At 46.1% G+C, this 20,186-nt stretch overlaps 1 protein-coding gene across 1 annotated transcript; it reads left to right on the top strand.

The window, feature by feature from the left end:
• The first annotated feature begins 3,554 nt into the window (after positions 1–3,554).
• On the top strand, positions 3,555–8,463 carry LOC123150227 (uncharacterized). The gene is made up of 8 exons (XM_044570062.1): positions 3,555–4,079; positions 4,187–4,309; positions 4,911–4,994; positions 5,217–5,440; positions 5,871–6,048; positions 6,134–6,353; positions 6,434–6,555; positions 7,925–8,463. The coding sequence occupies exons 1-5, from the start codon at positions 3,832–3,834 to the stop codon at positions 5,876–5,878; spliced, it is 687 nt and encodes a 228-aa protein (XP_044425997.1). The 5' UTR covers positions 3,555–3,831; the 3' UTR covers positions 5,879–6,048; positions 6,134–6,353; positions 6,434–6,555; positions 7,925–8,463.
• The last annotated feature ends 11,723 nt before the right edge of the window (positions 8,464–20,186 follow it).

The following is a 20,186-nucleotide window of genomic DNA, read 5'->3' as shown; positions in this document are numbered from 1 at the left end:
CAATATGCAACGAGTTGCATATTAACGGAACACCACATCAATTATTTAGTTCTCTCTCGTTTATGTACCCAGCAATATTAAATGTTGATTAACATGGCAAGAGGTGAAGCATAAAAGAAACTGTTTATCTAAGCAAGTTTAAATGAGGCCGGAACAACAAGCAACAAGTCCAGAAAAATCCTCATGAGCGTATATTAGATTTGGTATTGTTCTGCCCTAAACCATATTTTAGAGTTGTTGAACATGCAAAGTAAATCCACCAAGTTAAACTTGCAATTTTCTACCCCATTTACATATAAAGTTTGTTAAGTTTGGAGCTACAGGTATTAAGTTATGAAATAAAGCATTTGAGCATGGCAATAGGCAAAATATATGCAAACATCAAGCTAAACATTTCAAACATGGATGAAAGTTGAGAATTATGAATCTAGATGAAATTCTAAGCATTTTGCATATATAAATCATTTTAATCTGATGCACCATTTGTGAGTTATGATATGCATGAACTTGGAGGGTTTTTCTGCAAAACTGGCGTTCTGTGGATAAATCCTAAAATTGACCGGAGGAAAAAAATAGACACTGGGCCTAATCTGCTGGGCGCTGGGCTAGGGTGTTCTCACCATGGGCCATAGCAGGCCGGTTGGTGGAGAGGCCCAGGCAGGAGCTGGCGCTGGGCCAGGTGCGCGTGAGGCGGCCCACGCAGGCTGCCCGTTTCGGCTGGCACGCGACAGGGGGCTCCGGCTCCGGCGGGTCATGGAATGGCGGCGGATGGCGACAGGGACCTGATCCGGGGCGGCGGTTGCGTGGATCCGGCAGGGTCGACGGGCCGGCACCGGTCATCTCCGGCAGCGGGGCGACATCCATGTGTCCATTCCCTGAGAGAGAGAGAGATGAGGTGAGGTGAGATCCCGAGAGAGGAAGGAGACGAGGAGGAGAGGTAGTTGACGGGAGGCGCGACCTAGAGGAGGCAGTCGGCGGCGACGAGGTCCAGTGGCCGGAGACGGGCGGCGCGGGAAGGCTCCGGCCGGCGAGGCACGGAGGAGCCGGGCAGCGCAGGGGCTCGAGTTGCTCGGGAACGGGAGGAGCTCCTGCAGGAGCGGCGGCGCTGCTCGGGCTCGGGGCGGGCCCCGATGGGCTTGCCCGGGCCCGATCTGGGTTTGGCGGGCCCTCGCGGCTGGAGGGAGACCCAGGGGCGACGTGGCCTGCCCTGGTTGGCTGCGGGGCGCTCAGGAGATGGCTCGGCCAAACAGGAGGCGACAAGTGGCGGGGATGAGGTGGTTGCGCCGGAATTTGAGGGGGAGGCGGTTGGCCGTGGCTGGCGGCGCGATTCGAGGGGAAGGGGTGGCGCTAGATTCGAGGGAGGAGGTCTAGGGGGTAGGGGAGGAGCTAGGTTGCCCAAAATGGCAGGAGGGGTCTATATATAGGGAAGGGGCTAGGGTTAGGAGGGATTAGGAGGGGTTTTCCTCCGTTTTCGGGCATCGGATCTCGATCCGATGGTCCGGAGCGGAGGGGATAAGTAGGCGGGCTATGTGGACTGTGCAAGTGGACTAGTGGGCTGGGAAGAGAGGAAGATGGGCAGCCCAGCACGTGTTTCCGGATCCCGGAAACGTCCGACGATAGACCGGCTACTATTGCCGCTATAGTTATCCGTCGGGGCGTCAAACAGACTCCGAATGCGATGAAACTTGGCAGACGGCCTACTGACAACGTAACAACACCACATGCCAACTTTCAACCCATTCCGAGAACATTTTCCGACCACTTATAAAATAATATTCCGAAGGGGCCCCGGGCGCGTGCAAGTGTGGTTGAGCTCAGTACGGACAACGGAGAGAACTCGGAGACCCGGACAAATGCAAGTTTTGAAACATGATGCAAATGCGCATGATGACATAATGAAATGCAACATGCAAGCAAATGACAAGGCAACAATAGCGAATAACTGGGAGACACCTGGCACAACGGTCTCGGGGCGTTACACCCCCTCCACAGATTTCCACCTCAGTCATATTATTGTAGTGCTTAGACGAAGCCCTGCGTCGGTAACTTCATCATCATCGTCATCACGCCGTCGTGCTGATGAAACTCTCCCTCGACCTCAGCTGGATCTAGAGTTCGTGGGATGTCACCGAGCTAAACGTGTGCAGATCGCGGAGGTGCCGTACTTTCGGTGCTAGGATCGGTCGGATCGTGAAGACGTACGACTACATCAACCGCATTGTCATAACGCTTCCGCTTTCGGTCTACGAGGGTACGTGGACAACACTCTCCCCTCTCGTTGCTATGCATCACCTAGATGGATCTTGCGTGTGCGTATGATTTTTTTTTGAAATTACTGCGTTCCCCAACATATTTTAGGCAGCATTACACATCAAAAAATCTGTTTTTATAATTTACCTACTCGAGGACGAGTAAGAATTAAGCTTGGGGATGCCGATACGTCTCCAACGTATCTATAATTTTTGATTGTTCAATGCTGTTATATTATCAATCTTGGATGTTTTATATACACTTACAAGCAACTTTATTACATTTTTTGGAACGAACCTATTAATTTAGTGCCAAGTGCCGATTCCTATTTTTGCTTGTTTTTTTACTTTGCATAATATCAATACCAAATAAAGTCCAAATGCCACAAAACTTTTTAGGAATTTTTTTCTGGTGATAAGAGACCGCGGAAGCTTCGGGAGAAGCCAGAAGATGGTTGTGGGGCCCACTAGGCACCAGGGCGCGCCAGAGGCCCCATTCGTGCCCTGATTGGTAGTGGGCCTCACAGGCACGTCTGGACCTATCTCCAACTCTATAAATACTCTAAAATCCCCAAAACCAATTATAGATACGTTGGAGACGTATCACCACTTCATCGAGTTCCGCGTCCATCAACTCCATGTTCTTGAGCATCTCCTCAAGATCGACATCGTCCATCGCTTGCGACCCTGATCGTCGCCGCCATGGAAGAAGGGAAAGCACTTGGATGAGCAGCTCCCCCGTCTTCCCTAAATCCCCTCGCCGCAGCATAGATTGCTACGCGTGGGTATGGCTATGGAAAAGGTAGATCTCACGTCGGCGAGGTGAGTCCCCGCCAGAGCATAGCAAACCCTAATTGAGAGGGTACTTTTTGGCAGCAAAGTAGGTCCGCCGCATTTTTTTGGAAATCAAGAGCTTTATCCACAAACGCGGGATTACAATACTTCATTGCACAAGCCGTAAGGAAGGATGTGATGTAGTTTATCCACAAATAACGCTTCCTAGAGGAATCACATTGCTTCGCGCTCCCAATTTCCTTTTTTTAGCACTCCCAAATTCCTATTTTTTAGCACGCCCAAATCCCCGCAGTTGGTAATCTCCAGTTAGTTGGTTCCCAAATTCCTTTTTCTTTTTGATAAACCCAAATTCCTTTTTTTAGGGGTCCCAAAGTCTTTTTTGAGACCTATAGATGAAGATGGGCTGCCATGCGGCCCACAGGCCTCGAGTGGCCTTCTAAAGAAAATAACGTTTATTCACTCATCAAAAGAAGTGTCTAAAGAAAACTCATCAAAAGGAAAATAAGATATTTCACCGGTCCACCCAACCGCGCACCTTTCCCCTCCCCTCCCCAGGAAATCTCCAAGCCCTAGGACCTCCCCCCCTGGCACACGGAGCCCGCCGCCGCCGCCGCCACTACGAGCCAGAGGGCTCCTCCCCTCCTCCGCCGCCTCCCATGCCGCGCGAATCCCGCCGCCGCGACGACAAACCAGGGGGCTCCTCTCCTCCTCCGCCGCCTCCCATGCCGCGCGAACCCCGCCGCTGCGACGACAAACCAGGGGCTCCTCCCCTCCTCCGCCGCCTTCCATGCCGCGCGAACGCCGCCGCGGCGACGACAGACCAGAGCGCTCCTCCCTTCCTTGCATGCCGCTCGAGCGCCACCGCCCCGACCAGGGACACTCTTGGTTCCACTTTCGCCTCCCCAATGGCCAGCAAATCCCTGTCTACAAAGATAGGCAGGGAGTTCTCTTCACCGACCATTGTGGGCCGACACGACCCGTCGCAGATGTCTGCAATGAACTCTTCCCCGGCCTCATCCGCGATCCCCCACCGCCGTATGCGACATCTTTTATGCAGTGCCGTCTTTTCTCAGTGTATATCATATCTTCTCTTGTTTTGTTGAATGCTATGGCTATGGTCCTGACCAAACTTAATTGAATAGGGCCGCAGACCCTGAGTCCAAACGCCCCGAGGAAGATCAAAAAACGCCCACTCCAAACCCGCAATATGTCGATGATCTGCTGAACAAAGCCTATGCTGACCACAAACTGCAGCTGGCTCAAAGGTATGCGCTTTTTATCCGAGCTTTTTGTGCCAGTGCTGCTGAAATCATCACATGGTGTGAATGAAAAAGAAAAACCACAATGTAATACTTTGCTGCAAATAATCCACAATTAGCAATGCAACACCAACTTAGGGATCACAAATAAAAAGTAGACATTATAGACCAAGTAGATTCTTTATCAGATACATGCCTCACTGTAAAACTGTGCATAGCCACCTACCATTTTCATCAATAGACATGGGTTTATAATAAGACTGTGCATAGCTAGCTATCATCTTTCATCAATGTACATGGGTGTAGATAAGATTATTTATATCTACAGTTTTGCTAAAGCACATCTAGATGTGCCCTAAGTATTTCACATCTAAGTCATATGTCATTGATTTTACGTGAAGATTCATGCAAGCATTTTCTTTTGTCCTTTTTCTGTTCCTTTCTAATTTGATTGAGTCATTTAGATGTGCAATAACTAGTGCACATCTAGATGTGCCCTAGACAAACCCATCTATCTAATAGAAGTCACGTTTACTTTCTTCTTTCTTTACTCTCTTTAAACCACACTTTCTTTTGTGCACGACAATGTCCCTCTATTTTATTTCAGGCCTAAGGAGTTGCTTGACAGTACAACACTGGTGGAATCATCCATCACTAATGCTGCTTCTTCCTCTCTGCCAGAGTCACCATCGTATGCATGAACCTCTCTCTCTCTCTCTCTCTCTCTCTCTCTCTCTCTCTCCTTTGTTGAAATCATGAGTTGTTTCCCTGTGATCTTTTCCATGGGGAGGGACTGTTGATAGTAGGCACGGGTGAACTAATTCTGTAATGCATGAACTAGCAGTTTGTTTTTGTCCCATTTTCTTTCATATTTCTCATCTTGTGAAATCAAATTTTTTGTGTTCCATTTCAGGTGCGAGGTGCCAGATATCTTGGAATCGGAGCTCAACACTACCCCCTCATTGTCTTCATGTGTCTTTTCATTGACGTCTACTGGTCTACTTATTAAATATTTTGTCAGAGTTGATAAGGAGGGACGTTTTCATACATATCCTGATCGCGGTGGGGACCCTTTCAGAGTTTGCATGAAGCTCAACAAGCTATTGACTCACATCATGTTGTTGAGCGAAATAACTTGTAAGTCTATCAACTTCCTTAGATTTTTGTTTCAGTCTGTGTGTTCTCATTTAGATAACGAGGCTACATTAATTTTAAAGTTTTGGAGATTTTTTGAGTTACGGGAATATTTTCTGTTACTGTTAAAAAGTTGAAATAGTAAGCAGATCTTAAAATTCAGAAGATATATATAGATGTTATGCTATAGGTATATTTATTTTTACTTGACCCTTAACTTGTGCAATTGGGTAGCTAATAGCCGCCGCACCCACATGATAAAGATGGCGATAGCCAGGCACACTTATTAAACAAAAGGTTGATATTTCTTCACATAAGATATGCGTTGAGAACTTAGTTTTGTAAGCATGTCGTGAGTTCAGTTTTGTTTTGCCTTTTGTTGCTTATTACTACCATGAGTTTTGTCATTAACAGCGCTCTATATGTAAACTAGGTGCATGAATGGACTTTCATCTAGGGAGAAGTCTGTGGGGTATGCTTTATACTGGCCTCATGATGGCACAAGAAGAAATTCTGCAGCAGCCTTTGCTGCCATGAAGACCCGTCGCCCTAAACAGGAAGTTATTAAAGCTCTACTGGACAAGTACAACGAGGACAATGATCTTTTAGGGGTATGCTCTCTCCCTCCCTCAGTCTCTCTTGTGCTTGTTTGCATGGGTCGAATGCCATCATATTCATGTCCATACTCAATTTTAGGATCTTGCATATCGACTAGAAGAAATAGTGAGATATAAACCATGTTTTGACGGGAAAGACTGTGATTATAGGTCATATTCACATTTGAATATGACCATAAAGACTAAAGGAGCCGATGATCCCCGCAAGAAGCTGTATTTTGCTGAAGTCACTTGTATGAGAGGCGAACATGAAGAGTATGTGCTCACCTGTATCTGCGCAGTTGAACCTGATGCCAATGGTATTCTGTACTTACTTTATTATTTGCTTTGAGTTTTACGGTGTTCATTCCTCAAATTTGTTGTTGCACTCCTTTTAAAGGTGAATGCCTTGTGTGTGGAGATCAAATGAAGCACCCCATTGATGCTAAATACAACCATGGTCGCTCCACGCCAATCTTTAGATGTTGTTCCCATGCAGATGCAAAAGCCTTGGGTGACGAGGTATGATAATTTACTAGCCTCCTAAGCCGAACTTTTTCTTATGTTTAATTGAGTATTGTGGGGACTGCGCGATATTTTCTTAGCATGTTTCCTTATATTCAGTCAGTGGCGGTGCCAGGATCCAAGCCTTTTGTTGTCAATCTTTTTAAATGGAATCATTTTTTGGACAAAATAAACAGGAACTTAAAAGACTGTACTTCATTTTACACATATTTCTGGTTGCAGCCCTTTGACAAATTTATCAATTTATCATTGGTGTCATTACCAAACATAAGATCTAAGAAGTGACAAAACAAGCCTTTTACTTACTATGAAAAACAAGATCTTAATTTCTTAGTACGAGAAAAAAATTGGAAGAGGAAGAAGATATAACATCCAAATGGAAGAAAAAGGACCTCGTGCTAGACTCCTGGTGCACTCGCCGGTCGCCAGAGGTACATTACTGCAGAGAGTAGGAGACTGGCTGAGGAGGCGGCCGTGCTCACGGTGGTGATTCCGGGCGGCGGGGCGGCGTCAACGCTTGGCGTGCAACATGCGCATCCGTGCATGATGTGCTCCTCCATGCCGGCGTTATGCCCCTGTTGGCCATTAGGGATTACATGGGAAGGTGAAAAAGAGAGAAGTAGTAGTAGAAAGAGTAATCACGGGATTTGAGAATCCACTGATTATTGAAGTTATAATTTGGACGTCTGTGTGTACTTTCCTTTGCTATATGGACCAGGCAAATCACAGGCAAACCAGATAACAGATGGGCCTGTCTTGGTCAGTTTCCAGAACCTGTTTCTTAGCGCTGGGGTACGGAGACGTGGTGGTCTTCGATGTTCCAAATTGCTGTGTAGTCGCTGACTACCCAGCTGTTAACATTGGATTAATGACCTCTTGATGGCAAACCAACAATAATTGCCATCCTAAGTTATTTTGTTCCTTAAGAAAGTGATTAAATCCTTGATTCATTAAAATGAGACCATACAACAATTTACAGAGCTAGCAAGATACCTATAATGGTGATCTTTTGAGTATCAACCAACCTTACAAGTATCCTGTCAAAACATGGTTTATAGCCACTAAGTTTCCAACAACATTAGTATGGCATCATGATGGAGCAACTCAGTTTTAAGCAAACCTAGCAAGATACCTAGTATCAAGAAAGATTTGTAGCTTGTTCTTATAGGATATACAAAATGATTTCTAACAGCAAACAAACATCTTAGGCCAATTTAAAGACAGGGTTTTACCTACTATGAAAGCATCATTTTATTTTCAATTGTGCAGGGTCGAATTCCTTGATGAGATAGCCTGTCCATTTGATTGTGACACTTTAAAGTTTTGCTGCTTATTGTTAATATCATACTTCCTCCCCATTTTGCAGTTAATTACCGTGCATGATGAGGCTTGGCTGGAAAAGGAGGAAGCTAGGGTGAGACGAGTGTTCGAGGAAGTGGCTGAGGATATCAAGAAGGAGAAAGCAGCGAAACTGGCCGAGGCTATCAAGGAGGAGAAAGCAGCGAAGCTGGCTAAGGCTATCAAGGGGGAGAATGCGTTAAAGGAAGTGAATGAGGCTACGGAGGTGGGCACCATAGGGCATGGCCATGCAAAGAGCGCCAAGTATGTAGTACCGGCTAGACGAAAATGAGTTGCTTCTCAATTCATGGTTACTGTCGATGGTGTCTCTTTCTCTCTCTGCTGCACGTACGGATGGTTGTGCAATGCGAATGCTCAACACACCCCTTAGCAGACACGCTTCAGCATGCTTTTGCTCAAGGCCCAAGAGACCTGCAGAGATGACCACATATGAGAATCCTTGGCTGAAATCGCCGAAATGTCTGGCTGAAACTAGTTATGTACGTACTACAAGAACTGAAATTCTTCTGCTATCGAACCACAGTCTACTCTATCCGTCTCAAATACCTTGCCTTGGCCCAAGTCAGGCCTCCTTTGGTTCATAGGATAGGAATATTATAGGAATAGGAACTTCATAGGAAGTGGGATGACATGCATCTCAATTCCTATAAAAAAAGAGATGCCATTTGATGCATAGGATAGGAATTTTTCCATTGAGTCTAGGCTAATGTTTTTTTCCCTTTGAAATGTGAAGGATTGGACCCTATCCTACGTAGGATTAGGAATCCATTCCTACAAACCAAAGGGCTTCATAGGAATTTTTCCTTTGAAAATCCTATCCTATGAAATTCCTACAAGATTCCTACAAACCAAAGGAGGCCTCAAATTTTATAGTCTAACCATGTACTCCCTCCGTTTCTTTTTAGTTCGCATATAAGATTTGGTCAAAGTCAAACTTCATAAACTTTTACTAACTTTATAAAACAAAATATCAACATTCATAATATGAAATCAGTATTACTATATGCATCATGATATCAATTTTCATAGCATATAGGTTTAGTATTGTAGATGTTAATATCTTTTGATATATATTTGGTCAAACTTTGCATCGCTTGACTTTGATCAAATCTTATATACAGACTAAATAGAGGTCAACGGAGGGAGCATATAGGAAAAAGAGGTCAAACATGCACACCAGCGGTAGGTGGATTTGTCACACTTCTCCACTTATCTCCCGCCTGCCCCTCTCGTACGGGTGCTCAGCGTACTCTTTTATCTCCTTTCCTTGCATACCACTGTGGTCGACGCAGCATCCTACCATGAAATCTTCAATGCCATCGGTCTGCAAGCATCACCGTTGTTGGCTAGAACTGGCAGCCCGGCAAGATCCGGCTAAATTTCATGTTTTAACCCTTTTTGTGTACTTTAGCTGGATCTGACCCGGTTAGATTTTTTTCCAGAATTTAATCCTTTTGGATACCGCCAAGGCCCGTGGCGATAGCTTTTGACAGCCAACCGTTACCCCCAGAGGTAGGTGGCATAGACGGCCGTTTGGCCGTTAACGGCCGATGACGTGGCAAAGTACCCTACCGCCGTGGTTCTTGGCGGTAGGGTAGCAGAGCCAACCGCTGGGCTCCATGGCGGTAGGTTCCTGAATAAGTGAGGGGTGGGGGTTGTACTCTCCCACCCACTCAGTCACACAAGGTCTAGTCCTACGACCTTGTGCTTTCTCGTCCTGTAGGTACTGCTTGAACTCGGCGAGGCAGAGCTTCACCGAATGCAGAGACATGCCCGGCAGAACATGCACCCACGGCGCATTCAAATGCCTCCATTAAGAAACCTATTCCAGCCACACGTCGGTTCACGAGCGGGTCTATATTGGTACTGTAATAACAAGTGTTAGTGGTTACTTTACTTTAATTAGCTCGGTGCATTGGCTCGTTTTATCAGTGCCGCAGGATCAACATGCACAACAATTAGAATTATTATTCTCAGAACACACACGATCATCACATTTTCGCACTTCCACACAGATAATACTACCAAATTTGAACTGTTTTCTATGGTTGCTGTCCTCTGCATCATCATGTCGTGTTTTCCAGCTTGTAAGATTCAGAACCAACAAATAAGATTCAAATAATAAGTACAACAAAGATGCCTACACATCTCATTGATTCCTAGCTTGCAAGATTCGGAACCAACAAATAAGATTTAAATAATAAGTACAACAAAGATGCCTGCACATCTCATTCAATCCCAGCTTGCAAGATTCAAAACCAACAAATAAGATTCAAATAATAAGTACAACAAAGATGCCTACACATCTCATTGATTCCCTGCTTGCAAGATCCAGAACCAACCCATTAGAGCCTTTTGATAAAGTGAATATCAAGATTAAATCCATCTTGGCTAGCCGTGTCATACAACCCAAGAACTTGGCGAATGCTCTTGACCATCACAACATCTGTACTTGAGTATTCCTGTTTTGCACAACACAGATAAGAAAGAGCATGATTACTATAATTGTGGCACTGCTTGAACTCAACCTGCAGCTCCACTCGATGATTCAATTCATGCGACTTTTTCCGCAGTTCACCTAAAATGAAGCAAAGATTGCATCATTCAGCTAGCAAGAAGTACTTGCTCCCGTGAGCTGGCAGTTTCTTCTTTAGTAGTTGCACTAAAATTGAGGAACATTAAGGTTGGCTGTCCGGTTCATGTAAGGTGCAACTATAATTTTCTTATCCTTTTGTGCAGTTCCACTAAAATAAAGTGCCATTATGGTGACAGTGACGACTCATCTTGCAAAAGCTAATAAAATGTTGCACGAGATTACCAGCAGAATTTGACGGAGATTTTTGAAACTCCAATCACCATTTTGTGAAGTTCTACCAAAATTAAGAGATGTTGCCCAAGTGACATTTTAGTTGAACTGTACAAGACACTCATTCAAAAAAAATGTTTTGTGCAGTTCACCAAAAGGTCACAATAGCAACAAGGTGAAATGGATATCCCTGTCTGCACAAAAAGATAGAAAGAAAACAGTTGCTGGTCAATAACAAGATACGAATCATACACGAAATGAAAAGAAGCATCTTGATTATGCTCATGGCAATCATGTGTGACGCCCCAAGACTGAAGTTTCAGATGCTTTCCTTGATTTTCGAGTTGTCGTCATGTGTTTTGTTTTGCTTGTTGCGTTCCTCTTTGCATCATGTGCCTTGCATCATGTCATCATGCCATTATGCCATTTCCTTTTTTAAAAAACTCAACAAAATAAAATGCACAGATCTTTGATCTATTTAAATTGAGGGAACTCACATGGTGATTTATCTATATAACCTATCCTCCCAATATACTAGGGAGCTATAATAAATATTTCGTTCTTTTGGAAATTACCATAACACACCTGCAATATTCCCCATGCCTTTTCTACTTCTAGTGGGACGTCAAAGCCTTGCCCAATAATTCTTTTCCCTTTTACCGGGGTTCCTTCAAAAATCTGAACATTTATGGACCTTCCTTTTACCAAGTCCCAGTTCAAACCCATTCGAATTAAATTCAAATGAGTTTGAATTTATATCTTTCAATCATGCCATTTCTATTTTTTTGGGACAAGCTCATTTTTGTGAGTCCGGGGAATTTATCCGTGTGTCCAACTTCTTCCCCTACCCTCCTCTTTCTTTTTTTCTTTTCTTGAATTCTTTTTTGCTTGGGCCTAGTCCTGCCAGGCTGGCCCATTTGCGCTGAGGCCTCTAAGGCCCAGCCCGCGTGCCCTAACCCTAGGCCTCGGCCTCTCCTCTCGATCTCCATCTTTCCCTCCTTCGTTCCCACGTGCGCCGCCATCTCTCTCCCTGCTCGATAACCCCCACCTCTCGCTCCCGTGCCCGATCGACCAAGCGCCTCCAAGGGCGACGCCCGTCCCCGAGCAGCGATCCCCTCGCTTGTCCTCCTCCAGACCCCGTCGCTCTCCTGCCTCCTGCCTCCCACGCGCCTCCTTCCTCAGCGCCAAGCCGCCACCGCGACCGTCCTCTGCTCTACCCCGCCACCAGCAAGCAGCCGCCCTCGCCCATTCGACCTCCTCCCGCTGTCCACCCCGCCGCGCCGTGCCAGCGGCCGCCGTCGCTGACGACCTCCACCAGGAGCCCGCGACCCGTACACCTCCTCCCGGCCTTCCTTCCTCTGCTCCATTCACGCCTCTGCTCGTCCCACTCGTAGTGGCCGCCGCCGCGGAGCTTCGAGTCTCTGGCAGCAACAGATGCAGGTCCGGGCAGCCCTGCACCATATCCACCGTCCCGCCCTCGAGGACGACCCCGCGCCCCGTCTCCTTCGTCCGCATCCCCTCCATCACTGCGCCTCCTGCTCCGCCAGCCATCTCCGCCGTCCTCGCCCTGTATCCAGCCGGAGCTTGCCTTCCAGCTCCGGATCCACACCTCCTGCGCTCATTCCCGGCACCGCGGGAGTGTTGCGACGTCTTCCACTCAAAAGCCGTCATGGCAGGCTTTGTGTCGTGTCTTGATCTCCTGTTCACGTTGACTGGAAGACCACAAGAGACCTCTTCGTCTCCTGCACACGTTGTTGGTCAACAGTTTGATGCACACCAAGTACCTCGACACCAAATACCCTTTGGATGCGTCAAGGCCGCCTTGGAAATCGCCAAGTACACCATCGACAAGATCACACAGATGCTCGAATGAGTGCTGAACGAAATGCCAAGTACCACGATGATCATCGGCATGTACCCCTACACCGCATCGGAACGCCGAGTTTCCTCTTCGGATGTGTGTATGACTATCAGGGCCAAAAGACCCGTACACCATTATCGTCTCTAAAGAACCGTGTAACGGAACCGTCAAGTTCGACTACGGCTACGCGGGATTCCTTGGACGCCGAGTTCAACGATGCATCAAGTTCCTCGCCGTGACCCCGAACATCTACGGAAACCCGTGCAACGATAAACATGTACCACTACTGCCGCCCGTACTTCTACAAAATGTGTACCACAACCATCGCCGAAGACCCATGAACGACTAACGATGACCCTCCAAGTTCATCCACGATTGCTATGTGCCACTACCATCGACGTGAACCACTACTTCCACTACGGCATGAGTACAACTACTACCACTACAAACGTGGCGAGAACGTCTACTTCCGCTATGAACTTGATCCGTTCCGAAAAGTCTCGCCTCGAAGGTATAACCCCGAGACGACGCCCGTGAACGAATGAATGCATGTTGGATGAGATGCACCCTTTGTCTGCACCGTGTCTGTATTGTCACTCGTTTCCATGCCACTAACTCGTGGGAACCCGGTAGTCGAGAGCACCCCACCATCTTGCTCAACTCGCTCACGCCCCATCTTTTTCACCGGCATCTCAATCGAGTTACTGGAACCGGAACGTTGCCGTGGCACCGTTTTGTTATCATCGCCGTGGCACCCTTTCTTTCCACCACGGTGACAAATGCTTCATAATGCTCATGTCAACTTTTTCATAAAATTGCATAAACTTGCACATGTCATCCGCATCATGTTAACAACATTAAGAGGTTTAAAATTGTTGTTTTGCATTAAATTGCTAAATGCACATGAGGATTTACCGGAATTGTTGTTTGTTGTTCTGGCCTCATTTAAACTTGACTAGATAGTTAGTTTACTTATGCTTCACCCTCTTGCCATGTTTAACAACATTTAATATTGTTGGGTACATAACCGAGAGAGAACTAAATAAGTCATGTGGTGTTCCGTCAATATGCAACTCGTTGCATATTGAGCTCCACTTAATTTATAGGATTGTTTGTGCATTTTGCCATACAATGCCTCATTAAACCGGACATGCATCATACTTGGTTGTGCATCATGCCATGTTTATGTGATGGTTGTTTACCATGTTGCTTGCTTCTTTCCGGGTTGCTTCTCTCGTTAGCTTCGGTTTCGTTTCGGAGTTGTGAGGTTTCGTTCGACTACGTCCGTTTATCTTCTTCATGGACTCGTTCTTCTTCCTTGCGGGATCTCAGGCAAGATGACCATACCCTCGGAATCACTTCTATCTTTGCTTGCTAGTTGTTCGCTCTATTGCTATGTCACGATACCTACCACTTGCTATATCATGCCTCCCATGTTGCCATGTCCAGCCTCTAACCCACCTTGTCCTAGCAAACCGTTGTTTGGCTATGTTACCGCTTTGCTCATCCCCTCTTATAGCGTTGCTAGTTGCAGGTGAAGATGAAGTTTGTTCCATGTTGGAACATGGATATGTTGGGATATCACAATATCTCTTATTTAATTAATGCATCTATATACTTGGTAAAGAGTGGAAGGCTCGGCCTTATGTCTGGTGTTTTGTTCCACTCTTGCCGCCCTAGTTTTTGTCATACCGGTGTTATGTTCCTTGATTTTGCGTTCCTTACACGGTTGGGTGTTATGGGAACCCCTTGACAGTTCGCTTTGAATAAAACTCCTCCAGCAAGGCCCAACCTTGGTTTTACATTTGCCTCACCTAGCATTTTTCCCTTGGGTTTCCGGAGCCCGAGGGTCATCTTTATTTTAACCCCCCGGGCCAGTGCTTATCTAAGTGTTGGTCCAACCTGAGCGATGTCTGGCGCCCCCTGGGCAACTAGGGTCTACGCCAACCCGACATCTTGCTCATCTGGTGTGCCCTGAGAACGAGATATGTGCAACTCCTATCGGGATTTGTCTGCACGTCCGGGTGGCTTTGCTGGTCTTGTTTTACCATTGTCGAAATGTCTTGTAACCGGGATTCCGAGTCTGATCAGGTCTTCCTGGGAGAAGGAATATCCTTCGTTGACCGTGAGAGCTTGTGATGGGCTAAGTTGGGACACCCCTGTAGGGTTTTGAACTTTCGAAAGCCATGCCCGCGGTTATGGGCAGATGGGAATTTTTTAATGTTCGATTGTAGAGAGCTTGACACTTACCTTAATTAAAATGCATCAACCGCGTGTGTAGCCGTGATGGTCTCTTTCCGACGGAGTCCGGGAAGTGAACACGGTTTTGGTGTTATGCTTGAACGTAAGTAGTCTCAGGATCACTTCTTGATCACTTCTAGTTCACGACCATTGCATTGCTTCTCTTCTCGCTCTTATTTGCGTATTTTAGCCACCATATGTGCTAGTGCTTGCTGCAGCTCCACCTCACCACCCCTTCCTACCCATAAGCTTAAATAGTCTTGATCTCGCGGGTGTGAGATTGCTGAGTCCTCGTGATTCACAGATTACTTCCAAAACCAGTTGCAGGTGCTGATGATACCAGTGCAGGTGACGCAACCCAGCTCAAGTGGGAGCTCGATGAAGATCGTGTTCGTTGTGTTGTTTCGTTTCCAGTTGATCAGTAGTGGAGCCCAGTCGGGGCGATCGGGGATCTATGCAGTTGGGGTTGTCTTTCTTTATTTGGTTCCGTAGTCGGACCTTGATTGTATTCTGGATGATGTAATGCTATATTTATGTATTGTGTGAAGTGGCGATTGTAAGCCAACTCTTTATCTCTTTCTTATTCAGTACATGGGATGTGTAAAGATTACCCCTCTTGCGACATGCCTACTATGCGGTTATGCCTCCAAGTCATGCTCCGACATGTGGGAGATATAGCCGCATCGTGGGTGTTACATCATGTAAGGACAGTAGAAATTTTAAAACGTCAACAATGCTTCATGTTACCGGAAGCATTACGATCAACAATGACATTCGTCAAATATGGGATTACTTTAATGCTGACATTGCTTGTTTACCAGATATAATAGATCAACAGCAGCCAAAGAATTGTTTTAAGGGCATGGGACCGTGGGAACGCCAGGACACTCAACAGCGTAAAGAAGCAACTTACTTATCATACTGGGGAAAACAACAGGAGTGCCATTTGTAACATATTTTAATTACATCATATCACTGGAGGCATTAGATTAACAATAACACTGGTTAGACATGACCTTAAGGTAACAGTGTGATTGCTTCATTTTAGATGTGCCCTTACATTAATAACAGCAAAAAGTTGGTATAAGGACATGCGACAGTGACGCATCAGCACAATGTACCTACAAGAAGGCATAAAGTGGTGATGCCGAGTTTGTTCATACCCTGTGAGGGCAGCAAATCTAATCCTGGAGACCTTTTACTATGTGAGAGCAGAAAATCTAATCTTGGAGACCTTTTACTATGTGTGGGCAGCAAATCTAATCCTAAAGACCTTTTACTATGTGAGGGCAGCAAATCTAATATCGGAGACCTTTTTACTATGTGAGGGCAGCAAATCTAATCCTGGAGACCTTTTACTATGTGAGGGCAGCAAATCTAATCATGGACATACTCTGTTGACTTGTCCACCAGCCGCCACTTTCTATCCTTTTTTCAACCAATAATAGATCCGTTCCTTATCCAATTTGTACTGCGTTTTCCCATTATTTCCCTTTTCAACCAAGAGACCGGTTGGGTATCCGGTCTCTACTACTTTCCCCATGTTATTTCCTCTTGGAATCAAGTCCTAGATTCATGCTACGACTTTCCCCCTTTCTTCGTTGTTTGAACCAAGTCCTAGATTCGAATGCATGAAGTAGCTTTACCTCTAATAATACTAAAAATTTAGGTGGATTTGGAAGAGCTAATGGAAGTAGAAAAAGATGCACATGCAGACACGCGGGGAGCTGGGGCAGTAAAGCAAGGCCACTTTCAAAGAACTTATACTTGAGGGTCATCGGGATGTCGGCGGCGGCAGGTCGGATTTGCGCACAATACAATAGGGAGGAAGAAGGGTCGGAGGACCTCCCGAGCCGGCGCTGTGTCGGAGAGAACAGCACGGGCAGAGGATCGGGCCCCATCTGTAGTTGTGGGTTTCCTCCCTCACTGGCGATGACCGCATGAATGATGCACCTTAGTCCTCTACACACACCAGCCGAAGGGATCCGGCCGGATCTGTGACCAGCGGTGAGCAGAGAGAAAATGTCGCTACCGCTGTCTTGTTTAGATCTGGAGAGGATGAGAGAATGAAGAGAGCAACCCTAGTAAAGCAAGCGCTCAGGCCCCTGCATACATATATAGTGGAGTGATAATCTTTTTCTCTCCACAACAAGCGTTTCAATTTGTGTACGTGGCATTAAAGAAAAGAAACTCTCTATTTAAGGTGACTAACTGTATGACTCCTACTTACTAGTGCTAGTATTGTTCACTTGTGCTCCACAGCCCTCCATTCATACAGGTGAATAAACATACAGTACTACTCCCTCCGTTCCTAAATGTAAGTCTTTTTAGAGATTTCATTGCGGACTACGTTCGGATGTATATAGACACATTTAGAGTGTAGATTCACTCATTTTGCTCTGTATGTAGTCCTTAGTGACATCTTTAGAAAGACTTATATTTAGGAATGGAGGGAGTAGTATTTATATAGAACGAACAAGCTCGAACTATTTTTGCGTAGGTAAAAGTTGAGGGCCGGGCTTTTCCCGGGTAGTACGCGCAACAGTTTTCGCGTAGGCGGTTTGACAAAGAGGCGAGGAGGGTGAGGGAGTAGCGAATTCAACTTATTTACCGTTGGAAAGGTCGGGATGTGCAATTTGACAGCGCGTTACTGCTGGAAAGACTTGTGATATGACTACTCACTATAGTCATGAATTACTGGTGCTACGACCAGGGTGATGCCCCCCTTCCGTTCCCCACTCTAATCTGGTGCATGACATGTCGACCCGGATGTTGGCTCTCCCACATAGTATATACTAGTACTACTACTCACGTCGGAGGAATGCGAACCACGGTAGCCCAGTGAACCAGCAGTGCGAACCATGGCAGCCCAGTGAACCGGTAGTAGAAAACAATGTGGTGATATAGCCATAAAAAACAATGTGCTACAGTCCAGACTATAGCATGTACAGTACTACTCCTCTTTGTTTGGATCCCTGAGTTAGAGCTAGTTTGGGTTGAAATAGCCTCAAAGTATCCAAACAGGACAGGTTAGTTTGAGCTAGTTTGCTCTAACCCAGCTAAAAAACTAGCTCGATGGAGAGGTTCTAATTGGGCCAGTTCTCCTCAGGCCCACAAAAAGAGAACTAAAAAAATCTCCCGTGCCCGCACCAGATCGCTCCCTCCCCCTCGCACTACTCCTCTCTGTTCCCCATCGGACCGCCCGCCCAAGCGTCGCTCCGCCGCTCGCCCTCTCACTCCTCCGACCGCCCTCTCCCTCCGGCCTTCGAAGCTCGCCCCGCTCCCCCTTCACCGGTCGTTTTTCTCCCTCTGTCGTGCGCGGCGGCGGCGCATCTACCAGGGTGGTCGCAAGAGGGGTGAGTTTGTTCGTTCCTTCTCTGTCTCACAGCCATATCATTGATCTTGCTCGCTTTAGCGCTAATTTTGATTTGGAAAAGTAGATCCTGATTAAACTTGGTATAGATTTGTGGTGCACGCATGGAATTGTTTGATGCTGCTTAAGGAGGTAATAAATCTTTCTAGAGGCCCAAAGATTCAGTTCACCTTTCTAGGTATTTCAGTTTTAGGCTTGCATTATTTCTAGAGGCCCAAAGATTCAGTTCACCTTTTTAGGTATTTCAGTTTCAGGCTTGCATTATTTCTAGAGGCCCAAAGATTCGGTTCGCAGTTGTCGGGAAGCGGCCCTTCTACCCATGTCTGTGTCGACCTAAACTCGCAAGCGCCAGCGTCGGAGGGGTTCCCGGGGCTTGGGCTCTACAGAGCCTTCCTCCAGAGCGACGATGACGAGATCCTCACTGGGTGCGTGAGGGGCTCCGGCCTCCCTCCCTATCATGAATGACTTCTGTGATGAGTTAGCTCATGCTTTGTTTCATGGAGTGTATTTTTTTTTGTGAAGCTTGATTGGCGACTTGTATGTTTAAGTGGGATGTCTCATTTGTCTGGACAAAGTAAAATTTATCATCTTTTCCATGCTTGATTTGTAAAGATGGTTCGTTATATGTCAATTGTGAGCGGTAGGAGGCCACAAAACAGCCGACCAGACCAAATCCGGAAGGAAATATGGTTCAAAGTAGTCAAATGATTGAGAAAGAGCATTTATAAACGTGTTATGTCCAAAATTTAATGAACGTGCTTCAGTTTCTATGAAAATAATCCGGTTTCATGTAGTAATTCATTTATTCTCCTGCGGGGGGTTTGCATGTAATTCATGAGGTCTGAAATGTAAAGTACCCCGGCATATGCTCCGAGTCGTGCATGCACTATGACCCATATGCTCTATGTCCCACATGTCGGCGAAAGGGAGCACGTGGAAATAGCCTAGGAGTACATATAGGAGGATAAATGCGTGAAAAAATATGTACTATGAAGCATAGCTGCAGTTCGAAAAGGAGACCTAAAGTGATGACAGTATAAGTTGCACGCACCCAACTAGTGGTACTAGACATACGACTACTTTTTCCCTAAAAAAAGAGGTACGAGTGCTTAGTACTCCTATTATATCAACACGAGTCCCATCTTAAAACAGCGTCCGTGCTACAGCTAGCTCTTCTCCCTCGTTTCTTGATATGTCTCCAACATATCTATAATTTTTAATTATTCCATGCTATTATATTATCTGTTTTGGATGTTTAATGGGCTTTATTATGCACTTTTATATTATTTTTGGGACTAACCTATTAACAGAAGGCCCAGTGCAAATTGCAGTTTTTTTTGCCTATTTCAGTGTTTCGTAGAAAGGAATATCAAATGGAATCCAAACGGAATGAAACCTTCGCGAGGATCTTTTCTTGAACAAACGCAATCCAGGAGACTTGGAGTGGAGGTCAAGGAAGCAATGAGGCGGCCACGAGGTAGGGCGGCGCGCCCAGGAGGGCAGGCGCGCCCCCCACTGAAAGGATCAAGAAGAGGTGTCTAGAGGGGGGTGAGTAGACTCTTAGCAAGAAAATTTACAGTTTTTAAATTCTTTAAGTTGAAGTGGAGTTTTAGAGCAAGTTCAAACATTCACAATACATATCAAGCAAGCATGATAAGAGTATATGAGCAGCGGAAAGTAAATCATGCAAGTTGGAAGATGTAAAGGGATGGGATTGGAGTGTGCAAACGCAATTGGAGACACGAAGATTTTTTATCTGTGGTTCCGATAGGTGGTGCTATCGTACAGTCACGTTGATGGAGACTTCAACCCATGAAGGGTAACAGTTGCGCGAGTCCACGGAGGGCTCCACCCACGAAGGGTCCACGAAGAAGCAACCTTGTCTATCCCACCATGGCCATCGCCCACGAAGGACTTGCCTCACTAGGGGAGATCTTCATGAAGTAGGCGATCTCCTTGCCCGTACAAACTCCTTGGTTCAACTCCAC

This window comes from Triticum aestivum, chromosome 7A, assembly GCF_018294505.1.
Source record: "Triticum aestivum cultivar Chinese Spring chromosome 7A, IWGSC CS RefSeq v2.1, whole genome shotgun sequence".
Classification (NCBI taxonomy): domain Eukaryota; kingdom Viridiplantae; phylum Streptophyta; class Magnoliopsida; order Poales; family Poaceae; genus Triticum; species Triticum aestivum.
The sequence above is the reverse complement of the archived record's forward strand: the minus strand, read 5'-3'. Positions and strand labels throughout refer to the sequence as shown.